This window comes from Jaculus jaculus, chromosome 1 (assembly GCF_020740685.1).
Source record: "Jaculus jaculus isolate mJacJac1 chromosome 1, mJacJac1.mat.Y.cur, whole genome shotgun sequence".
Taxonomy (NCBI): Eukaryota; Metazoa; Chordata; class Mammalia; order Rodentia; family Dipodidae; genus Jaculus; species Jaculus jaculus.
In genome coordinates, this window is record NC_059102.1 from 258,444,574 (window position 1) to 258,468,196 (window position 23,623).

A 23,623-nucleotide genomic window follows, 5' to 3' on the forward strand; every position below is an offset into this window, starting at 1 on the left:
TAAATAAATTTTAAAAATTATGTATGGGGATGTAGCTTACAGTGGCAAAGTACTTGCCTACCATACTGGGTTCCATCCACAGTATTACAAAAAAGGGAGGAAAAAGGCACCTTCTTCTTAACCACAAGCCCATGATTTGCTCCTAACAGAATTCCTAACACGAATTCCTGAACAATCCCTCACTGTTCTGGGGAACTCTGGGTAGCCATATTGTGTCTTAAATCTCAGCAGACTTCTTGTCAGAAGCCACAGCTTCCCCACATCCCAGGGGTGCACCATTCATGACAGTCAGAGAAGGAGGCTATATCCAGTCTGCTCTGAGCTGTGTCCTCTTCAGTATTCATATGCTGACGTCCTGAACCAGAACTCAGGAGATCATAGGGTTGTTTCAGGAAGGTAGCTCCTATTTCCATATGATTGGTTTCTTTATTTAAAAAAGAGACAGAGGGAAGCGAGGTGACATGGAATCACAGGGCAATGACACCTTCTGTAAGAATAGGAGAGGGGTCTCAGGAGAACATTGGCCTACTCATGCCTTCATCAGCCTCCAACAACCGTGAGAAAAATGTGCTTCTGTGGTTTTCAAGCTGCCCGGACTGGTTCTGGGCTAGCAAACTCATTTCAGCCATCTTACTTTATACCCCTCTCATCCCATCAGCTAACCCTAACATCATCCACTAACACTCAATATCCTCACTCTAAACCTCATCATAACCTTCACCATGACACGAATTTTAAAGCTAACCCCAGTACCTAGAATGTACTTATACATGGTAGACTCTCTGGTTGTTTTTATATTTATTTATTTATTTTGGTTTTTTGAGGTAGGGTCTCTCTCTAGCCCAGGCTGACTTGGAATTCACTATGTAGTCTTAGGCTGGCCTCAAACTCATGGTGATCCTCCTGCTTCTGCCTACTGAGTGTTGGGATTAAAGGCATGTGCCACCATGCCCAGCCTCTGAAATTTTTTTGGAATGAATCATTGTTATCTGTGCTACTCTAGGAAGGACCAACTTGTCATAGGACTAAGGCTAAGGAGGCTTTCATACTTCACAGATGATTAAGTATAAAAGTGGATGTGTGCCTATTCCCAGAACTTTTAGGACAGTTTTAAGAATTTCCTAATATTAGAAATTAGCTGGGAATTATGGATAATATTGTTGTGATGACTGTAGATAAGTAGGAAACCATCCTTTGTTAGAAATATGTGATAGCGTATTTAGATACAGAACTTGCTCAAAAGCAATTTCAAGCTGGGCGTTGTGGCGCACACCTTTAATCCCAGTACTCAGGAGGCAGAGGTAGGAGGACTGCCATGAGTCCAGGCCACCACAGTGAATCCAGATCAGCCTGGGATAGAGTGAGACCCCACCTCCAAGAAGCAAACAACAACAAAAAAAGTAATTTCAATACCAGGACCAAAATGATAGGACGACATAATCATAATCATTGTTAACCTAGTTGTATGTATATTCTAGTATAATCTAACACTTAAAAATACAATTGGAAGTGACAAGAGTATTTTCAGAACCTGCAAACTAATATGACTGTCTTAGATAAACTGATAACGGCTTACCTAACTCTGTGGGAGAGAATAACACATATTTGAGAAAAAAAGAATACAGTATAACTTCAAAGTCACTGAAAACAATTCACACGAGGACCATCAAAGGACAGCATACTAACTATTCAGGGAGGTAACCAAAGAATCTCTTATTTAGAAACAAAATATTCACATTTAAGAAAACCAATTTCAGCCGGGCGTGGTGGCACATGCCTTTAATCCCAGCACTCGGGAGGCAGAGGTAGGAGGATCACCGTGAGTTCGAGGCCACCCTGAGACTCCATAGTGAATGTCAGGTCAGCCTGAGCTAGAGTGAGACCCTACCTCGAAAAACCAAAAAAAAAGAAGAAGAAAACCAATGTCAAATGCTACATGAGACAAAAGTGTATTTATTTCTATTTAGAGAAAATAAATTTTTATTACATATCTTCTTGAAGTTCATGTAAAATCAAAGTGTCCATTGATATAAATAAATACAAATAAGTTAACATTAATATTACAAGATAAGATTTACAATTTGGCTATGAACAGCTCACTTCAGAAATAGAGAATCTTTTATGTTGCAATATCTCCAGATACTTTAACAGACGAGTCAAAGAAAAGATCCTCCTAAGGCTTTATTTATTTTTATTCTTTTATTTTTGAGAGAGAGCAAGAGAGAGAGGAAGAGAGAAAGAGAGAGGGAGATAGAGGGAATGGGCATGGTGGGGGCCTTTTGGCTCTTGTGCATAACCTCCAGATGCATGTCCTCCCTGTGCACATGTGCAACGTCACATGCTGGCTACATGGGGCCTGGAGATTTGAACAAGTGTCCTTAGGCTTCGCAGGCAAGTGCCTTAACTGCTAAGCCATCTCTCCAGCCGGAATTTCCCTGAGAACAAAATTATAGCTTATTCATCTTATAATGGACTAATTCGTGCATCATTATCTGTTTAAGAAAGGGCGAATTAGTATTTAAACATATCCTCTCCCCATGCTTCCAAGAAGTTTAACACTCTTGGGTGATTTATTTATTTAACTTGTGTATTTAAATACAGGGTCACATGTATCCCAGGCTGGCCTCAAACTCCCTATATAGCAGAAGGTGGCCTTGAATTTCTGATTATCCTGTCTCCACCTTCTGAGTGCTAGGATTACAGGAACACATAATTATGCCTGGTTTGTGTGGTGCTGAGGATAGAACCAGGATTTTGTGCATGTTAGGCCAGCACTCTGCCAAGTGAGCTGCATCCCCAGGCCGCTTCTGGTTTATTAGCATGGTTTGTCTTTTAAAATGTTTGGACTCATTTTAATGGAGAATAGAAATGAAAATGCCTCAGGCCAAGGGTTATTTTAGAACGCCGTTAATTTCTTTTTGGCAATTTTGCTTAGAAGAGACCAGATGTTGGGTCTTTGTTTTGATTTTGCTCTCTAACATTTTTAACTTTCTATTTTCCTTATAAATAAAAATAACACTTTCATCTAGTAAAAAGAAATTAGTTATTTCCTTTCCTTCATGGTCTCGTTCTAAGCATGAACAATCCTCCACACTTTCCTGCACTTTTAGGAAAGTGATCGCTCAGTTGTGTGAGTTGCTCTGTTTCCAAAGGGCCTTATGTGCATTGAGAATGTGACTGCAGACAAAATCCTTTCTCCTTGCTCTGTGAACGCTCCTAACACACCTCAAAGCAATGGTAGCATGCAGAATGAAATCAACTATTGCATTTATTGCACCAACTCCTCCAGGAAGCTCTAACAAACTAGAAGCAGTCTCTGTAGTTGTGTATGCTTTCTTCTGAACTCTTCTTGGAAGGCAGCGATGGTCATCACCATGCCACCAATGCGGCACCTGAGCTCTTCTTTGTCTAAGTCAACTAGCCAATGGTTACTAGCGTCACAAGCAAAATGGCCAATGCTATACATGTGTGCCCTGAAAATGAAAACAAAGTTAAAATCAAAATGCTTTTACTTATTACTGATAACTGTTAATTTTTCATCACTATGTGATAAAATATCAAAAAGAATTGGCTTATTTGGATTGCAAAACAAACCTAAGTTAAGGAGCATAGACAGCTGTCAGCAGATGTACTTTAGTAGCTATTGCAACAATTAAAGTATGACAGCTTTTAGTTTCTTAGATCAGTAACAGCTAAAGTAATTTAAGGAACTTTCAGATTAAGAGCCAATGAAAATCCCCTGAATATTTCATGAGGAGTAGAAGACAATTTCATGAAGAGGTTAAGACACTTGGAACTTTCACAAATAGATTTCCATCAAGTTATCTTCATTTAAAGACATCGCAAGAGATTATTATTTCTGAACTTGATAAACATGGCTTATAAAAAGATATCTTAATATATAATAATGTTTCTTGAACACTGGTAAGTCTAAAAGGCACCAAGCAAAAGGAGAAACAAATGCAAGATAAACCCATCATCTCACAATGAAAACTGTCATAATACAAGCATTGTTATTAAGCCCTATGCATCTATGCATCATTGTCTCTCTCCAAGTATTTTTTTAAATATATTTTATTTACTTAGAGAGAGAGAGAGAGAGAGAGAGAGAGAGAGAGAGAGAGAGAGAGAGAGGGAGATAATGGGTTCACCAGGGCCTTCAGCCACTGCAAACGAACTCCAGATGCATGCGCCCCCTTGTGCATCTGGCTTATGTGGGTCCTGGAGAATTGAACTAGGATCCTTTGGCTTTTTAGGCAAATGCCTTAATCACTAAGCCATGTCTCCAGCCCTCTCCAAGCATTTTTGACAGTGTAATATCTAGTCAGAATAAATGGAGTACAAATACAGGGTGAGATAATAAGTCAAGAACTGATCATATATATCACAGAAATGAAAGAGTTGCTATGTTATCCATTCAATTAGGAAAAACAATTCTAGAAACAACAGATTTGAGTCTGCACAAACCCTAAGACAACTGTTTTGGTGAGAATTTTGTAAGGCATAGAAATGAGGTTTTATTAAACCATATATGCCTTTTATAATTCATCACAAGGTCCTACTTCTAAGGTGATCTTTAACGTGAAACAGAATATTGTGTTCTTTGTTCTTATGTGTTTTCTAGGAGCTGGACAGTAGACAAGGAAATACTGAGTTATTATATGGTTAACTTACTATCAAATAGCAAAATCAAGGACTTGCTCTTATCCCTAAACTAAAACTTGCATGTTAACCCAATTCTTACACAGAACTAAATAAACCTTTCATCAGACACAAAGGATAATGTAAAATGAAGTTACATTATCACTTGCACATTCATTAACTATCTCGTCTGTCCCATTTAAGTTCAATATTTTAATTAAATAAGTATGAAATAAGGAGAAGAACCAGACCCTCATAAGGTCATATTTTTAACCTTGACAGCTTATACTTCAGTATAAATAAGGCTAGTAGATTGATTTTCCATTTATCTGATTGTTTTTCAGAACTTTCTTTTTAAAACTTTTATTTTTGTTTATTTTTATTTATTTATTTGAGAGTGACAGACAGAGAAAGAGGGAGGGAGGGGGAGAGAAAGAGAGAATGGGCACGCCAGGGCCTCCAGCCACTGCAAACGAACTCCAGATGTGTGTGCCCCCTTGTGCATCTGGCTTACGTGGGTCCTGGGGAATCGAGCCTCAAACCCAGGTCCTTAGGCTTCATAGGCAAGTGGTCAACTGCTAAGCCATCTCTCTAGCCCCCAGAGCTTTCTTTTTGAGACAAGACTGCTACGTAACCCAGACTGGCCCTAAACTCATGGTCCTCCTGCCTCATCCTCCCAAGTGCTAAAATTGAGATTACCATGCCTAGGCAAGCGGTGATTCTTTAACAATACATATAAAAGAAAATTCTCTTTTTAAGGGTTTGCAAAATTTTGTTTAAAAACTATTACTTCAAAATATCTAATGTAATTCAAAACAAATACTTCTTCAATGTTTCTCATCCTATTAAAATATAACAAATGACTTTATGAAGGGATGTTCAGAAGCTGATGCGAGCCAAGGAGGATGCTTGATAACAGATCACATGATGCTCCTCCATCCCATGAGACTCCAAACCACTTAGGTCAGCTTCCAAAAACTGGTAATGTACAGCTGGATGAATTAGTAATAGTCAGTAGAAGGCAGGAACACATCCATGAAAGGACATGGCAGCTAATTTAATTATTTTCAGAGTACTTTTGCTAAGGTATCTGTACCAATCTTACTCACTTCATATAAGCAAGGACTGGCTATTTAGTTAGGTGTGATGGCACATACCTTTAATCTACTCAACACTCAGGAGGCACAGGCAGGAGGATCACTGTGAGTTTGAGGCCAGCATGGAAGTATGGAGTGAGGTCCAGGTCAGCCTGGGCTAGAGTGAGACCCTACTCAGAAAAAAAAAAAACAAAAAACAAAGGAAACACCCCCCCCCCCAGTTATTTGTGCTAGGCTCTAAATTACATCTAAAACCTTTGTAAAATGTCATGTCTAAGTATATTAGCTATCACAGCACTTAGAACTTTATTAGTATTAAATATCTGTAAAGACTATAACCTTTTCCCCCACATCCCACACTAGGACCTAATGGTAAAATATATATATACACATACACACACACACACATACACACATATATTACTAAAAGACTGAAACACTTAGTTATTTAGAGAATGTTTATACACTTTATCTATTCAGTCTTACAAGAACAACAAATATGGCTTCTCCAGTTATAGACATCTTTTGAGATGTGCAGTGCTATAGGGTACCTGGTTCAAGGAACCCATGATTGTAAGGGCCACAGGTGCCTAAGTCCCTTATATACAGTGGGATAGTTACATATAACTTACATCCCGCAAGCCCTTAAGAAAGTATATATACTTAAATACTTTCTCCATAGAACAAAGGGCAAAGTTATGGAGAGTAAAAAAGGAACCAGCCTGCACCAGCCCAGGAATTAAAACAGGAAATTTGGTAATAGTATTGAAAAGTAGTTGTTCTTAGTAATTAAATTGGATAAAATGGACAGGCATTAGGCCTTTTTAGGAGTAAGTCAAGTTTATACAAACTCCACAGTCAGATTTCTGAGCAGCTAAATCTGCAAAACAAAATAGGGTCAACTTCAGTCATCTTGCTTGCGTATATGACACATGATGCAGCCATGATATCTGTATTTAGAATGTGGGTCAGCGCACATGTAATACCAACTTGTTTTCTTTGCTGCTGACTTAACATCTGTTTCCTGTGTACCAAACAAACATTCTATCCCCTTTACAGGTCACAATCAATTTGATTTTACTATAGTCCCATTAGGTAGGTTTGATCTTTTTCCTAGCTTACAAATAAACTGGATAAGCTGCTCACAGTCCCAGCTTGTAAACCACCCCAGGATTGAGATGGGGAGTCAGAATTCAATACTTGCTCTCTTACTCACTGGTCTACCTTTGTCTAAAATGGTACTTTTCTTTTTTTTTTAGTTTTTCGAGTTAGGACCTCACTCTAGCTCAGGCTGATCTGGAATTCACTATGTAGTCTGAGGGTTAGAATGGTACATCTTAATAAATAAGATGAAGAAACATGCTTAATCATAGGCACTTTGACAATATGTTCTAGGTTAACTTTCCCTAGATTTCTTTGCGTCTGTGTAATATACAGACATCACAAATTATATTGAGTAGAGAAGGAGGAAAACAGCCAATATAACATAAAGAGATACTTTGAATTTTAAATCATTTTCTTTTAAATATGGTTATTGTCTTTACATATACTAAGAAAAAAAATTACACAAAGTCTGTTCCTCTCAGATAGTAATTACAGAGGGAGAAAAGAGACAGAATGTTTGAAAGTACACTAAGCTAAAGGAATGATCTACTGATACAATATTCAAATCTTAATGGAAAAGGTAATAATAAAATTGTTAAAAGTCATGACAATTTCTGCTTACATAGTGTCAGAAAAAAATTTGACTAGAAGTAGGATACCAACTGCTATAGCACCAGTAACAAATCCTTGAAGGGGGGGCATTGTTTTTTGGTAGGACAGTGACAAAATTTGTAAATAATGACATACACAGGGGAGGAGAAGGGGGAGTGGGAGGAAAGCTAATCAAAATTTAAGAGGTCATGAACAGCGATAGGAAACCTACTTCTTTATTAGCTAAATAACATATATGTTAAAAAATATGGTTTGGGCACAGGTATCTTGTGAAGGTGGATAATACTGTGTCCAGAATCCATAGATTGTTACTAAAATTTTTAATACCACAGGGGTAGGATACCTTCTAGCAAGTTGTTAATCAGGAAGGCCCATCATGGCCCCCAAACGGTACAACCAAGGCTCGTGGCTGCCCATAAGAACCAGATAGTAAGACCCTGTTGTTGAAGACCACATGCTTGGGATGCAGGACACTAAGAAATCAAGTTGGATCTGGGTTAGATGTCTCCTCCCAGTTGATTAAATGTCACGATGATGGAAAGACCTATACAGCCTGTTAGGGGAGGAAAATCATCAACAGTCTTAACCAATAGTGAACACTACAAACTCTGTGGCTGGCCAGCCAGGTCAAATGACCAACTTGTATCATGGTGGTATGTCTATTACCAACTGCTCTCTGACTGGACTTAAGGCTCACTCTATGGGCAGGAATTCCTGCCTGGTACTGAGAACTTAGTCAAAAGCCTATGGCTGGGGAGCTCATAAACCCCAGGAGAGTAATGACTTCTATTGTCTGTATTATGCCCAGCAAGCCACCCTCTAAATATTTATTTATGTTTATGCTCACATATTAATGCTATTCTCACTTTTAGAAAATCTTCTTTTTTCACATGGCAGTGACCACTGGAGTGACTCAAAACTTGTCAAAATGCTGAGAAAAGGCAGTGGAATCTTCAGCACTAAGCGAGACATCTCTATCACACCCTCTAAGCATCAGGAACCAGGCTAGAAGAGGTAGCAAAACAGAATGCAAGAGCCAGAGGAAGGGGAGGAGTGCTTACAATGCTGTCTTTCAGACACGAAGTGACCCTGGTATTCACAGACTCACAGTGGCTGATGCTCCCTACATGAGACTTGCATAATAGGAGGGGAAATGGACTTACCTCCTTTGATTTGTACTACAGAGGCAATTACAGATTACACGAGAAAAGCAGCCAAAGTGAATGTGACTACTGAAGGAAGGAATGGCTGCAAATCAGCACAATGTAGGTGCTGCACAATTAGCCTTCTATTAATACTAATTAGCACTTCTACTACTATGCACAGTTATAAAACCCATAGGCACATTTGCAGAGTATTTTACCCAGTTTCTTTAACCAGCCCTCTAGCACAGTATTGTTAGTACTGTAAGACAGTCATAAAATAAATCTGAGGAGGATACTTAATAGGTTGATATTATATATATATGTAAGTACAATGATTGTGATGGGGAGGTAATATGATGGAGAATGGAATTTCAAAGGGGAAAGTGTGGGGGGGAAGGGAGGGAATTAACATGGGATTTTTTTATAATCATGGAAAATGCTAATAAAAATTAAAAAAAATAAATCTGAAAAAAGGTTTTTTTCTTCCTCTCACCACTTCTCATTAGCCCCATCATTTTATCACATTTTAAATCTGAATGAAAAATAAAGACAGAAAACGCGAAAGTGAGGTGGCACATGTCTATAATGCCAGTACTTGGGAGGCCGAGGTAGGAGGATCACTGAGAGAAGGAGGCCAGCCTGGGCTACAGAGTGAGCTCCAGGTTAGCCTGGGCTCCAGCAGGACCCTGCTTGAACTCCCTCCAAAACAGCAAAAGTGATCCATAGTATCAAGATTTACAGAAGTCAAAAGCTAGTTTTGGAACATTAATTCTTAAAGGTTTGTAGAGGTTGATGGTTTAACGGAAAGAACAAGCATATTTTTGTAAGTCTCTATATATTCTCAGTAAATTATTGAGTTCATCTCCCAGATTAGGAACAAACAAAACTTTAGATATGAATATTGTTTATGATCTCAAAATTCATTTGATCGTTTATAAAAAACCTCTACCCAAAGGTGAATAAGTATCAATTTAAGATATGTAACTTAGGTTAAATAAAAGTACAAACTAAAAAATGTTCTTGATCATTAAATTGAAGAACTCAGAAAAATTACATAACTTTAGAAAATGAGATTCTTCAGAGGAGAAATATCTTAGTAAGATCCCTACTAAAGCTGTATTTTCAATGTGTAATATAAACACTGCAGAGCAAGCAGCTTGCCACTTGCTACCTCCTTCTGTTTCCATCAGCACAGTGCTAGGGAAATCACATGTCTTTAGTAAAGTTATTTTATTGCACTAAATGAAAATTTTATGGTGATGCCTACTTTTTTGTATGCTAATCAAAAATTATTAACTACAATTAACTACAGGTTACTAAATAAATGGTTTCCTTACAATAGTTACCCTACCCTTAAAATGAAAAAAAAATGACCTAATTCACAGGATAAATTTAACAAATAAATAAAAATATCAGGCTTATGTCTTTGAAGTGATAACACAAAAATGTTTTGCCATATGTGTGATGTCTCTTAATTTTTTAATTTTTTATTTTTGGCTTTTCGAGGTAGGGTTTCACTCTAGCCCAGGCTGACCTGGAATTCAATATGCAGTCTCAGGGTGGTCTTGAACTCAGAGTCATCCTTCTACCTCTGCCTCCTGAATGCTAAGACTACAGAGATTAAAGGCATGCGCCACCATGCCTGGCTGTGCCTCTTAATTTTTGAACAGAGGCAAATTACAACCTCCTCTGAGACAGTTTCCTAGGAAATCACAGGGAAAATATTTAAAATTGAAATTTCAGATGAAAAAATTATTTCTGGAATGGAGAGATGGCTTAGTGGTTAAGGAACTTGCCTGCAAAGCCAAAGGACCCAGGTTCGATTTCCCAGGACCCACGTAAGCCAGATGCACAAGGTGGCAAATGTGTCTGGAGCTCATTTTCAGTGGCCAGAGGTCCAGATGTGCTCATTCTCTCTTTCTCTCTCTCAAACAAACAAATAAACGTTTCTGTGGAGGTGGAATTTAGTGGACAGCCCTTGTCTATCTTGCACAAGGGCTGGGGTTTGATCATCAGCACCACAAAAAATTAGTTAGCTTTTAGAACTTTTAAAAAATAAGCACTTTAAATCTCTACAAAATACCAATGATTAGGTAAGAAAAATCTCATTGTATTAAACTCATCACTTTCGTGAACATTAAATCATTCAATTGTGAGATTTTTTTTTCATTTTGAATACATTTATTTCTATTTAACAAAATGCATTATAATACTGGAATATTTCAAAATAAAACCTTGAGCTTAGACATAAAATAACTATAATAAATAATAGTAATAGTAACAACAATAGTAACAAAATATGCATTTTTAGGTTTATCTTCCTTCAGTGAATTCATTGTGCATAAAATTGGGACTTCACTGATAAGTACACAATTTAAAAATAAACACCTTTTCATGAAGGTGTCTTTTGTTATTGAGCATTACTTATCCATATGCTATTTAGATGTTCTGCTCCTTAACAAACATTTTTCTTACCATCTTCTCTAAGAGTCTATTAATCTTATTAATACATAGTATATTTATGGATAAATGAAAAGATTAAACAAATGTTAGAATAAGCAGCAACAAAAAATGTATGTTTTGGACTTAACAGAATATATTATATAATATATATTAACATAGGTGTGTTTTGTGTGTGTATGTGGGTGCACATGCATGTGTGCGTGTGTGGAGGGCAGATGTTAACTTTGGGTGTTGCTCCCCAGTCCCTAGCCACTTGTTCTTCAGACAATGTCTCTAATTGGCCTGGGGCTTGTCAATTTAGTTAGTTTGGCAGCCAGTGAGGCGCAGGATCCTCCTGTCTCCATCTCCCTGGCACTGGGATTACAAGCATATGGCATTTTGACATGAGTTCTGAGACCGAACTCACGTCCTCATGCTTGTCAGGCAAATACTTTATGAACTGAGTTATCTCCACAGCCCCTCAAATGAATATATTTTAAGAAACCTTTGCTTTATATGACTAATGGGTTTGAGGGAAAGACATAAACAAAAATAGGCCTTTTGGTTTCATTTGGGGTTGGATAGTGATCTGAAAATGGTTAAAGAGCAGATTATGGTTACATTTAAAACACTCAGCATCAAAACTATACTGATGACTGTTTCCTTGCGCCTAGAGTGATGCATGTATACACCGAGCATGCAATACTACCTGATGGAGTGGCCAGATGATCTGAAGCTTTCCTAATATTACCTTAGAACAAGAACACTGTTGGGAATCTGAAGAAAAATACTGAGGGCCTGATGGCATCCACAAGACACGCCGATAAAATGCATTCACCCGTTTTCTCTTAGGTACCCATAAACACTGCATTTTGATAGTTTTCCTAAAACAGTTGAAAGATAATATTTTCTTCCAGGAATAAGGATTGTACATCCAGCATTGATGGCAATTTCTGTTAACTGCTGGAGAGCCAAACTTACCATATAGGAAACTGGCAGCATCTTAAAAAAAGGAGAAAAAGAAGAATTACAAAACTAAAAGTTGAAAATTTTCATTCTTTTGCTAGCAATTTTAACATGTATTTATATATCAATGAATTACACTCGAGAGTTCATAATCAGTTCAAATGTCCATGAATAAAAAGCTAATAAAATTATAAAAAAATCACACATTATTTACTTAAGTAGCATCAACACTGGTGCCTATATCTCTTTGACAGTCACCAATATAAACATAAATTATGACAGTTACAGAATACCAAACCAAGCAACATGCAAGTTTAGTCACACAACTTGATGACAAGAAACAAGATCTAATCTACAACTGAGCAACTCAGTTGTGGGATGGTGGCACGGGCCTGTAGTCTTAGCACTTAGGAGGCTAAGGCAGAAGCAGAGAAGGGTTCCTGAGTTCAAGGCCATCCTGTGCTGCATAGTGATACCCTGTCTCAAAAACAAAAACAAGAACAAAACAAAAACACAAAAAGCTTCCTTTGGGGCTAGAGGAATGGCTCAGTGGTTAAGGGGCTTGCCTGCAAAGCCTAACAACCAAGGTTTGACTTCCCAATACCCAGGTAAAGCCAGCTACACAAAGTGGCACATGCACCTGAAGTTAGTTTGCAGTGGCTAGAGGCCCTGGTGTGCATATTCTCTGTCTCTGTCTCTCTTTTCTTGCAAATAGTAAAACTTTTTTTTAAAGTTCCCTTTGGCAGATTCTAACAAAATTCTCAAAATTACTATATCATCTTATTTATATTTTTCAGTGACAGAATAAACCAAAAGCATTACCATGAAAAATGCTAGCTACAATAAGGTGTATATGGTTCGATCTTGCAGTTTAGGTCAAGTTCCAATTTCTATCATAGTATATTTAAGATCTATGCACAGGAAACTGGAACAGTATCAACTGACCTGAAGTTGAAATTTCCTTCCTTTCAGTAGCTGTTCTTGTTGAATGAAATCTTGTGGTTGTCTTCGTGACAGGTACGTGTGATGTTGCTGTAATATGAGCAGAGGTGAATCTTTGTACACCATGGAGATACTTAGTCATTGTAGCGGGTGAAGGAGTGGACTTTTGAGAGGCTGGAGCGCTGTGTGTAAGTAAAGGTTTTGTTTTAAATTGTTGAGTGGTTTGTGTGGTCTGTGCAGCAGAAGTATTAGCTTTGGGAGGATTCAGGGCTGCCGATGAGGTCTTTGTAGACACAGCATTTGATGTGGAAGATGTCTGAGCTGTTGCTGGGACCTTTGTGGTGGAGTTTTCTGCTGTGATGGATTTCTGAGGTGTTGGTGGGATCTCTGTAGCTGGAAAATTTACTTTGGAAGGTTTCTGAGGAGTTGGTGGGATCTCTGTGGCTGGGATATTTCCTGTGGAAGGTTTCTGAGGAGTTGGTGGGATCTCTGTGGCTGGGATATTTCCTGTGGAAGGTTTCTGAGGAGTTGGTGGGATCTCTGTGGCTGGGATATTTTCTGTGGAAGGTTTCTGAGGAGTTGGTGGGATCTCTGTGGCTGGGATATTTCCTGTGGAAGGTTTTTGAGGTGTTGGTGGGATCTCTGTAGTTGGAATATTTACTGTGGAAGGTTTCTGAGGAGTTGGTGGGATCTCTGTAGCTGGAATATTTACTTTGGAAGGTTTCTGAGGTGTTGGTGGGATCTCTGTAGCTGGAATATTTACTGTGGAAGGTTTCTGAGGAGTTGGTGGGATCTCTGTAGCTGGAATATTTACTTTGGAAGGTTTCTGAGGTGTTGGTGGGATCTCTGTAGCTGGAATATTTACTGTGGAAGGTTTCTGAGGTGTTGGTGGGATCTCTGTAGCTGGAATATTTACTTTGGAAGGTTTCTGAGGTGTTGGTGGGATCTCTGTAGCTGGGATATTTACTGTGGAAGGTTTCTGAGGTGTTGGTGGGATCTCTGTAGCTGGGATATTTACTGTGGAAGGTTTCTGAGGAGTTGGTGGGACTCTTATACCTGGAGCATTCACTGTGGTGGGCTTCTGAACTGCTGTTGTGACCTTGGAAATTGGAGATTTTGCTGTAGAGAAAAAAATAAAAAATAACTAAATATGCTATATAGATTATGCTTTCTTACCCATTGCTTGCTCCATGGCTATCATCTTTCTCTCCCCACAAATACAAAAATGGGACTATTAGGAAACTAGTCCTTACTAGGTATTTTCCAAGGAGGCAAAATACTCTGTTTTTAAAATTATTATTATTATTATTAGCGTATATTCATTACACATAGTGATGGGTTTCATAAGGACATTTATTAATGGAAATGGAGATCATCATATTAAATGAAATAAGTCAGTCTCAGAAAACACAGTTAAATATAGTGCTGAGGAGTTAGCTTCATGTTTAAAGGTACATGCTTGCAAAGCCTACCTGCCCAGTTCAATTCCCCATGTAGGGCCAGATGCACAAAGTGGTATATGCATCTGGAGTTACCTGCAGTAGCAGGAGGCCTGGGTGCACCTATATTCATTCTCTCTTTCTCAAGTAAATAAATGAAAATTAGAAAATATGCATAAAAGAAAACATAAATATTGCATATTTTCTCTCACTCGTGGATCCTAGATTTTATACATGTGCAAAAAATCATATATGTATGTAGGATATGCAATTGAAAGTGCATCATTTTCTTTGCTATTAATAATTATAAGTGACTAAAGTAAATTTATACTAATACGATGTTGAGGTTTTAAGATATTTTCTGTGTAAATAACAGAGAACAAAGTTGGAGTCAGTAATGATCTCATTCTGTGACACACTTCTATTTCCTCTCCTAAAGTGTCTTCCTCCACTCACACCACGGACAAAGAACACTGCAGTGTAACCGCTGGACCAATGGAGACAGTTACTTGCTCCAGTGTTTCCCTCGCACATTAGCGAGCTTGTGAGCTTGTTTCGCTGCCTTTCTAAAGTAATGAGCATTCCTCATGTGCCAGGTACCCACTTTACATATATTCATTCATTCCTTCTTAGATTTTATGCCATATAAGGATAATATAAAATTTTCTAAGAATCACAAATCTAAAAGTATATCAGTGTTTGGTCTTCAGAGATCTTTGCTTTTATAAACAAACCCCCTTTAAGGCAGTACTGGGTAGTGCTGCTCTTGGGCAGGTTCTTTCATTCTGCTAAGCTCTGCCTTTCTCATATGAGAGGATCCAAACAGGACTGGCTGCTGCTCGTTACAGACTGGGCCACTGCATAGTGTAGCTACTTACTGAAGTAGCACATTGCACCACAATCTGCTCAATTACGTGTCAGTTTTAATAGATGGAAACCAAGTAAACAGAAAACACCATGCAGACTGCATGTCATTGTTGAGAAAACTGTGGGCACTAATTTGGGTAAGAGACTGTACACAGTCCAGTCTCTGGAGCACAAGGCTGTACTGGCTGGCACTACACTGTCCTGCCCTGCCCTGCTGCGTTGTAGGTACTCAGATGGGGTGTGCCATGCCTTTAGCTATTTCTGTTATCTATGTCACAGAATAGGGGACCACACAGCACCTGGCAGGTGTCCAAATGATGATACATTTAATGCTGGGATAAGTGAAGTCTTCTATGGACTTTTCATTTTAAGGCCCCCATAAATAGAAATCATGCTTTGCTCCTCTCAGAGAGTTCTGATTTTTGATCCAGAACTTACATACTTCCACTGAGCTTTAATTTCCTGGTAATTAAATCCCTAATTATCTTTTTGTTATCACACAATTTAATTGTGATAGGTCTTTGAGGTGTTGGTGGGACTTGTGTAGCTAGAATATTTACTTTGGAAGGTTTCTGAGGTGTTGGTAAGATTTTTTTAGCTGAGGTATTTATTGTGGAAGGTTTCTGAAGTGTTGATGGGATTCTTACACGTGGATCATTACCTGTAGTGGATGTCAGAACTGTTGGTGGGAACTTGGAAGGTGGAGATTTTGCTGTGGAGAAAAAATTTCAAGGAAAAAGTTCACTAAATGTTGTAAGTTAAGCTCTCTTAGCCCTTGCTTATTGTAACTATTCTCTTTTTTTCCCCCATAAACACCTAGATGGGAATTTTATGACACCAGGCCTTACTAGGTATTTCCCAAGGAGCTAAAATGTTACATTATTTTATTAGCATAAATTAATTGTATATGAGAATATACCAGGTACTTTGACAATGTTAATCCTCCTTCCATTCCCCTCCTCTTTCTTTTCATCATTTCCGTTTCCTCTCCTAGAGTATTGTGTCATTCCTACTTTATAATGGAGATCAAGATCTTCATGTAGAGTGAAAAAAGTCAGTCTCAGAAAACACAAATATTACGTATTTTTCTCTCACTCATGGATCCTAGATTTTATACAGGTACAAAAAAATCATATAGTTATATGAAAGTAGAAAATACATCATTTTGCTTTGCTATTAATAATTATAAGTGACTAAATTAGATTTATACTAATATTGAGGTTTTAAGATATTTTCTGTGTAAATAACAGAGAACAAAGTTGGAGTCAGTAATGATCTCATTCTGTGACACACTTCTATTTCCTCTCCTAAAGTGTCTTCCTCCACTCACACCATGGACAAAGAACACTGCAGTGTAACCGCTGGACCAATGGAGACAGTTACTTGCTCCAGTGTTTCCCTTGCACATTAGCGAGCTTGTGAGCTTGTTTCTTTGCCCTTCTAAAGAAATGAGCATTCCTCATGTGCCAGGTACCCATTTTACATATATTCATCCATTTCTTTTTAGATTTTATGCCAGATAAGAATAAAAATTTTCTAAGAATCACAAATCTAAAAGCCTATCAGTGTTTGTTCTTAGGAGACCATTTGTTTTTATAAAACAAACAAACAAACAAACAAACAAACAAACAAACCCTTTAAGGCAGTACTGTGTAATGCTGCTCTTGGGCAGGTTCTTTCATTCTGCTAAGCTCTGCCTTTCTCATATGAGAGGATCCAAACAGGACAGGGTGCTGCTCTTTACAGACTGGGCCACTGCATAGTGTAGCTACTTACTGAAGTATCACATTGCACCACAATCTGCTCAATTATGTATCAATTTTAATAGATTGAAACCAAGTAAACAGAAACACCATGCAGACTACATGTCATTGTTGAGAAGACTGTGGGTACTAATTTAGGTAAGAGACTGTACACAGTCCTGTCTCTGGAGCACAAGGCTGTACTGGCTGGCACTACACTGTCCTGCCCTGCCCTGCTGCGTTGTAGGTACTCAGATGGGGTGTGCCATGCCTTTAGCTATTTCTGTTATCTATGTCACAGAATAGGGGACCACACAGCACCTGGCAGGTGTCCAAATGATGATACATTTAATGCTGGGGTAAGTGAAGTCTTCTATGGACTTTTCATTTTAAGGCCCCCATAAATAGAAATCATGCTTTGCTCCTCTCAGAGTTCTGAAAGACAAGGCTTCGTGCCACTACAGATGAACTGCAGACACATGCACCATTTTGTGTGGCTGGCTCCATGTGGGTACTGGGGAACTGAACCTAGGCTAGCAGGCTTTGCAAGCAAATGCCTTTCACCTCTGAACTATCTCCATAACCCAAGAATTTTTAACTGTCTTTGGCTTGAGCCATTTTTGTTGAGAAGTCAACAGTTTTATTGCTGCTCCTTTTAGTGCTAGTTTGAATTTCCAGAGTTTTACTTACAACAACCTTGAAGAAGTTTGGATTTATTCTATTTAGCATCTTGAATTTGCTACCTAACATATTTCATGAATTTCAGAAAATTTTGTCATAATATTTTGACTATTTTTCTTCTTCTTCCCCTTTCTCTCTCCTTCTTCTTCATACCTTCCTTGTTTTGTGCCTGTGGTGTGTGTGTGTGTTATATGCACATGTGTGTGCCCATGTGGTGCCCTAGGCGCTCACCTGGGTGTCCATTGGGGAATGCTGGGTGCATTGCTTTTTTGAGTCTTACTGATCCCATAGCTTGCTGTTTATCCTTGAGCCCCTGAAACTCTCTGGTGTTTGCTCCCCAGTGAGACATTACAGACTTGTGTGGCCAGACTCAGCTGTTTATGTGAATTCTGGGGATAAAACTCAAATGGTCTCGGTGGCCTCCCTGGGCCCTTATGCTTGCCGCAGAAGTGCTGCTAACCGCTGAACTCTCCTCCAGCTTCCTCCTCTCTTGTAGCTCGCTCTCCTTTTCTATCTCTTTCTCCTCTTTATTACATATGCTAGAACATTTAAATATGTCTTGAGTATCTCTTAATCTCTGATCTATATTTTATTTTTTTAATGTGTATGGAGGTCATAAGCCTCTTAGAATATACTGAAAAACTGTGCTTCACAGAAAAATACAAACATTAAACATATATACAACATTTTACAGTCATTTTTTTCAGAGAATTCATAGAGTCTCTACAGTTTATACACAGACCTAAGGGCAAGAATAAGGCAAAAATACAACTAATTACCTATGCATTGTGGTGGCTGGTCACTCCATTCTCCTTGATCATCATTCATATCACAATAAATGGAGCTTTTTCCAACCAAAGTGAAGCCTTTATCACATACATAAGTTATAGACTGTCTATATCCATAATTTTCACGTTCATCTTGAATTATTCCATTGTCAATTTTTGGTGGTTTTGGACAAAAAATTTCTTAAAAAGAATTACAAAGTGTTCTTTAGATAAAGAAAACTGGCATTGCACTTTTATAAATAAAACAAAAACATTAAAGGTTAAAAATCAAAATCTACAAATTTTCTCAGGTCAGCGTCTTCAATGAGGCATGTTGACAAATGTCTATTAGGCAATGGGTGTTTGGAGCTTTGAATGCAAATGTCACAGAACATGAATGCTAATCTTGGGACCAATTTATGTAGATGAGAATATTTTGAACACTTATACAGGACAAAAATTCCACAAAGGTTTGCACCTGTTACACGTTTCTACAGAAAGTCAATGCAGGACTTCAGAGGTGAAATCAGGGTGGTCAGATTAGACTTTAGGGAGGACATGGAAACTGAGTTGCATTAAAGTTGTACCCTGCTCCCATAAGAGATCAGGAAAGGCAGTGCTGTTCTCATTCCATGGGGGGCTGATTCACATGAAAGGAGATGGAAATTCGGGGGAGTGCTTGAGAAATAAACTTGGATCTTGTGCATAAAGCAAACAGTCTGTGTTTTCACTTCTGGGAGAAGCACTGACTCACTGAGTCAATGCAGATCTGACTGAGCATCTGAAGTTCAAAAAATGAAATGCAAGCAAGGCTATAATTGTTATGTTGTAAGAGACTGCTTACTGGTTGGGAACCTAATAAAAAGCTCAATATGTTCATATTCTTTACAGCCATTCAATCTGTAAACCAAGAAAGCCAAGCAATTACATGTGTACATCAAATTCAATTGCATTAAATGTGCTTACCTAATCACAGAATACCAGCACATTTACAGTGTACTTATGTTGTATTTTAAAAAATATTTTAATTCATTTATATTTTTGTTTATTTTTATTTATTTATTTGAGAGTGACAGACAGGGAGAGAGACATTGGGTATGCCAGGGACTCCAGCCACTGCAAATGAACTCTAGATGCATGCACATCCTTGTGTATCTGCTTTACGTGGGTCTTGGGGAATCAAACTTGGGTCCTTTGGCTTTGCAGGCAAACACCTTAACTGCTAAGCCATCTTCTCCAGACCTTACTCATTTATTTTTAAGGAGAGAGACAGTATGAGCAAGAAGGAATAGGTAATCTAAGGCTGCTTCTGCTACAAATGAATTCCAGATGTATGGACTACTTTGTGCATCTGGCTTTAAATAGGTACTGTGGTAGCCAGGCGTGATGGTGCACGCCTTTAATCCCAGCACGAGGGAGGCAGAGGTAGAAGGATCACCGTGAGTTCGAGGCCACCCTGAGACTACATAGTTAATTCCAGGCTAGCCTGTACCAGAGTGAGACCCTACCTCGAACGCCCCTCCCCCCCAAAAAAGGTACTGTGGAATCAAACCACAGCTGTTAGGCTTTGCAAGCAAGTGCCTTTAACCACTGAGCAATCTCTCCAGCACCTATAATATACTTTTAGGCCATTAATCAAAGCATGAACCACTTACTCCTTAAGTCCAAATGTGTTTTGAGCACCTAATACTAGGCATTGTTTTATAAAAAGCACACACTGGACAAGGTACAGTTCGTACATCTTTTTTTTTTTGTCCCCCCCCCAGTTCGTACATCTTAAAATCTAGTGGTAAAAGTGAGTGAGAGGGATGTTTTCAATATAAAATGTGAACTATTGCAAACACACACAAATGGTATGGAAAGGGAGAAGAAGGACATTAACCAGCCAAGGAAAGTTTCCTTGGGGAGTCAGCGAAGTGATTCTTGGTGAGGAAAATACAGACAAGCACAGAAAGGCTAAAGGACCTTCTAGGTAGTGACACAAACAGAAGGAATGGTGTAGAGGCAACCAGAGTCATGAGATAGACAGAGGCGGTGGCTCAGGCCTGTAATCCCAGCAACCAGGGGCCAAGGCAAGATGACAATCTCAAAAAGCTCCTCAAAAAAGTCTCTGAAAACTAAACAACCTAAATAAAGCATAAAAAGAATAATAAGATATAGAAAAAGTACAAGCTGCTTACATGATACAGCAGTAGACAGGAAGGTGAAAGCCAAGTGTAGAGACTTTGGCAGACAGGGACAGCCTTGGACACAACTGAGGAGTCTGGATTTTCTAAGCTATGGGACATGCTAACAATCTTGGACAAGGAAAGACACTATATAGTTATGTTTTTGAGATGTCACTCTGGGTGGACTCTGGGAGAAAACATAAATGAGGCATAACAGGTTCTTTAGTTTCACCCTGGAACTCAGCCAACTGAGACCCCACATTTTAATATTTTATTATTTATTTATATGAGAGAAGAGAGAGAATGGGTACGCCAGGGCCTCCAGCCACTACAAATGAACTCCAGATGCGTGCAACCCCTTGTGCATCTGGCTAGCGTGGGTCCTGGGGAGTCGAACTTGGGTCCTTTGGCTTTGCAGGCAAGCACCTTAGCCACTAAGCCATCTCTCCAGCCCAGACCACACATTTTAAAGGCTGTGCCCTGGCCCAACCATTGATGTGTGTCTTGCTGAGCTACCTGTGGGGTTAAGAATATATGCTCAATGAAAGCCTATCCTACAACCTTTTGCTTCATCCTAGAACATAATCCAGGAATTGGCATCTCGAATTCCTCATGACAATACCCCTTCTAGGGTTCCTTGTACTAGTTCTTTAACTTGAGTGTAGTCTCTATACTTATATCAAGCCAAAGAACAAAGGAGTTGGTATGAAAGCCATGGTGGACACGCCTTGAATATATATATAGGCATGTTGTATATTTACATGCACTAAAGAGTCCTCACAGTAGTGTGGGAAGGGGTAGAATGGTTTCTAAGCCACCTTTTTAAAAATTATTTTTATTTATTTATTTGATTTGAGAGTGACAGACAGAGAGAGAAAGAGGCAGAGAGAGAGAGAGAGAGAGGAAGAGAGAGAGAAAGAGGGAGAAAGAATGGAGGCGCCAGGGCTTCCAGCCACTGCAAACGAACTCCAGACAGTGCGCACCCTTGTGCATCTGGCTAACGTGGGTCCTGGGGAATCGAGCCTCAAACCAGGGTCCTTGGGCTTCACAGGCAAGCGCTTAACCGCTAAGCCATCTCTCCAGCCCTCTAAGCCACCTTTTACATTCAAGCTTGGGCTCTAAAATGTTAGGGGTAACCCTGCTTGCAATAGTCCAGATAAAGGATAATAAACTATTTTAGAAGTAACCCAGATGAGGGCTGGGGAGTGCCTTAGCATTAAAGGCACTTGCTTTTTTTTTTTTTTTCAGAGAAAGAGTGACAGTGAGGGTGAGAGTGAGAATGGGAGGGGGGGGAGAGAATGGGCACACCAGGGCCTTAGCTACTGCAATTGAAGTCCAGATGCACGCACCACCTATTGCACATATGTGACCTTGCACTTGTGCCACCTTTGTGCATCTGGCTTACGTGGAATCTGTAGAGAGATCAAACCTGGGTCCTTCGGCTTCATAGGCAAGTGCCTTAACTGCTAAGCCATCTCACTAGCCCCTCTCTTTCTCCCTCTATCTGCCTCTGTCTCTCAAATAAATAAATAAGTAAATAAAATATTTAAAAATGTCAGTAGGGAGTTAGGAAAAAGCAGGTCCTCCTAACAGTGAGGTTTGATGCAGAGGTCAAGTACTACCTATCTGCTGCAACTAAAGATAATTCTGAATGTGCTCATTATTCTACCTTCTCCCATATCCACATCTCTAATCCTACCCATATGTGGACGCCAATGCAAACTCATGCACTTATAAGCTAAGGCTCTATCTAGCTTGAGAAGAAGTGGCTTATTGTTTAAGAATTCACATTCAGGCTGGAGAGATCGCTTCGTAGTTAAGGCACTTGCCTACAAAGACAAAGGACCCAGGTCAGGACCCACATAAGCCAGACCCACAAGGTGGTGCACGTTTCTGGAGCTTGCAGGGGTTGGAGGCCATGGTGTTCCCATTATTTCTCTTGCTCTCTCACAAATAAATAAATAAATACAAATCTTGGAAAAGAATTCACTCTCTACTTAATTTTTTGGTGTTGTCAAAACAGAAAAGTAAATATATACAGAATATCAAAACTAGATCCCAAGAGTAGGGATTTACAGGGAGAGTTACTAGTACTGGACTGCTTAGGACTGGGGGGGTCTTTCCTGTGGGAAGTAGATGTCAATAGTTGCTTAGTTGCAACAGATGGGTAAGAGCCAAGAAACGTAATTATTTTCACCTCAGAATGCAAGACACCAAATAAGAAAGGAAGCCATGGTCCAGACAGGGGGAAGCATGAACAGGAAGCGGGCATCTTGCAAAAACTCTTCCACACTAGCCCATGGGCTAGATGGCCACGTTTCTGTGAGGTCCACGGCTGGTGGAAATACTGCCCTCAGACTGGGAAACTGCGGGCCCAGGTTTTGGGACAGCTGCCAGGGCAAACAAAGCATGTGCCACTGCTCCTGTTCATCTGTAATTTGCTGTCATTACAAGAACTTGTACTGTGAGGGGAAAAGGGAAAGGTCACAGTAGGTGATGATGATGGAAAGTTTTAAATAGTAATAAGAAGACGAAAGAAGTGCTAGACCGCGCAGGGCGGACACACAGTGAGGGTGACAGGGGTTGGCCCCTTGACATCAAGGCTTCCTGTCAGCTGTCTTCCTCTCAGCTGACTCCACACACTATCTACGGGGGTGTCAGTCCATAGCTTCTGCACAAACCCCACGAAATCTCCTCTTTTCTTGCTCCTAGCAATGCAAAAATTGAACTTAGCCATAATTTTGACATTATGGTTTCCAGAAGCCATTTGAGGAAGTGTATGTTGGCTGCCAAAAGAGTAAAGGAAGGGAGGAATAAAGTCCACATTTTAAAAGTTATGGGACAAACATGCTTTAGTGATGGAGTGCCTGTTAGCATGCATGAGGACATAAATTTGATCCTAGCACTGACATAGATTTATTTCATCTCTCAATTTTGGAGAGTTGTGCCTCTAATGGACCCACATTTGACTGGATATACCCATTTATGACAGTATTTTTGTGTCATATCT

General features: G+C 39.3%; 1 protein-coding gene across 1 annotated transcript in view; it reads right to left on the bottom strand.

Moving 5' to 3' along the window:
* Positions 1–3,250: 3,250 nt before the first annotated feature.
* Cd55 (CD55 molecule (Cromer blood group)) overlaps positions 3,251–23,623 on the bottom strand; it is a 28,802-nt gene continuing 8,429 nt past the window's right edge. The window contains exons 6-11 of the mRNA XM_045155015.1: positions 18,458–18,646; positions 15,917–15,967; positions 14,006–14,068; positions 12,953–13,039; positions 12,023–12,043; positions 3,251–3,473 (exon numbers count right to left, since the gene is read on the bottom strand). Of these exons, the coding sequence (XP_045010950.1) occupies positions 3,418–3,473; positions 12,023–12,043; positions 12,953–13,039; positions 14,006–14,068; positions 15,917–15,967; positions 18,458–18,646 (467 nt within the window). The 3' untranslated portion in view covers positions 3,251–3,417. The remainder of the gene's footprint in view (positions 3,474–12,022; positions 12,044–12,952; positions 13,040–14,005; positions 14,069–15,916; positions 15,968–18,457; positions 18,647–23,623) is intronic.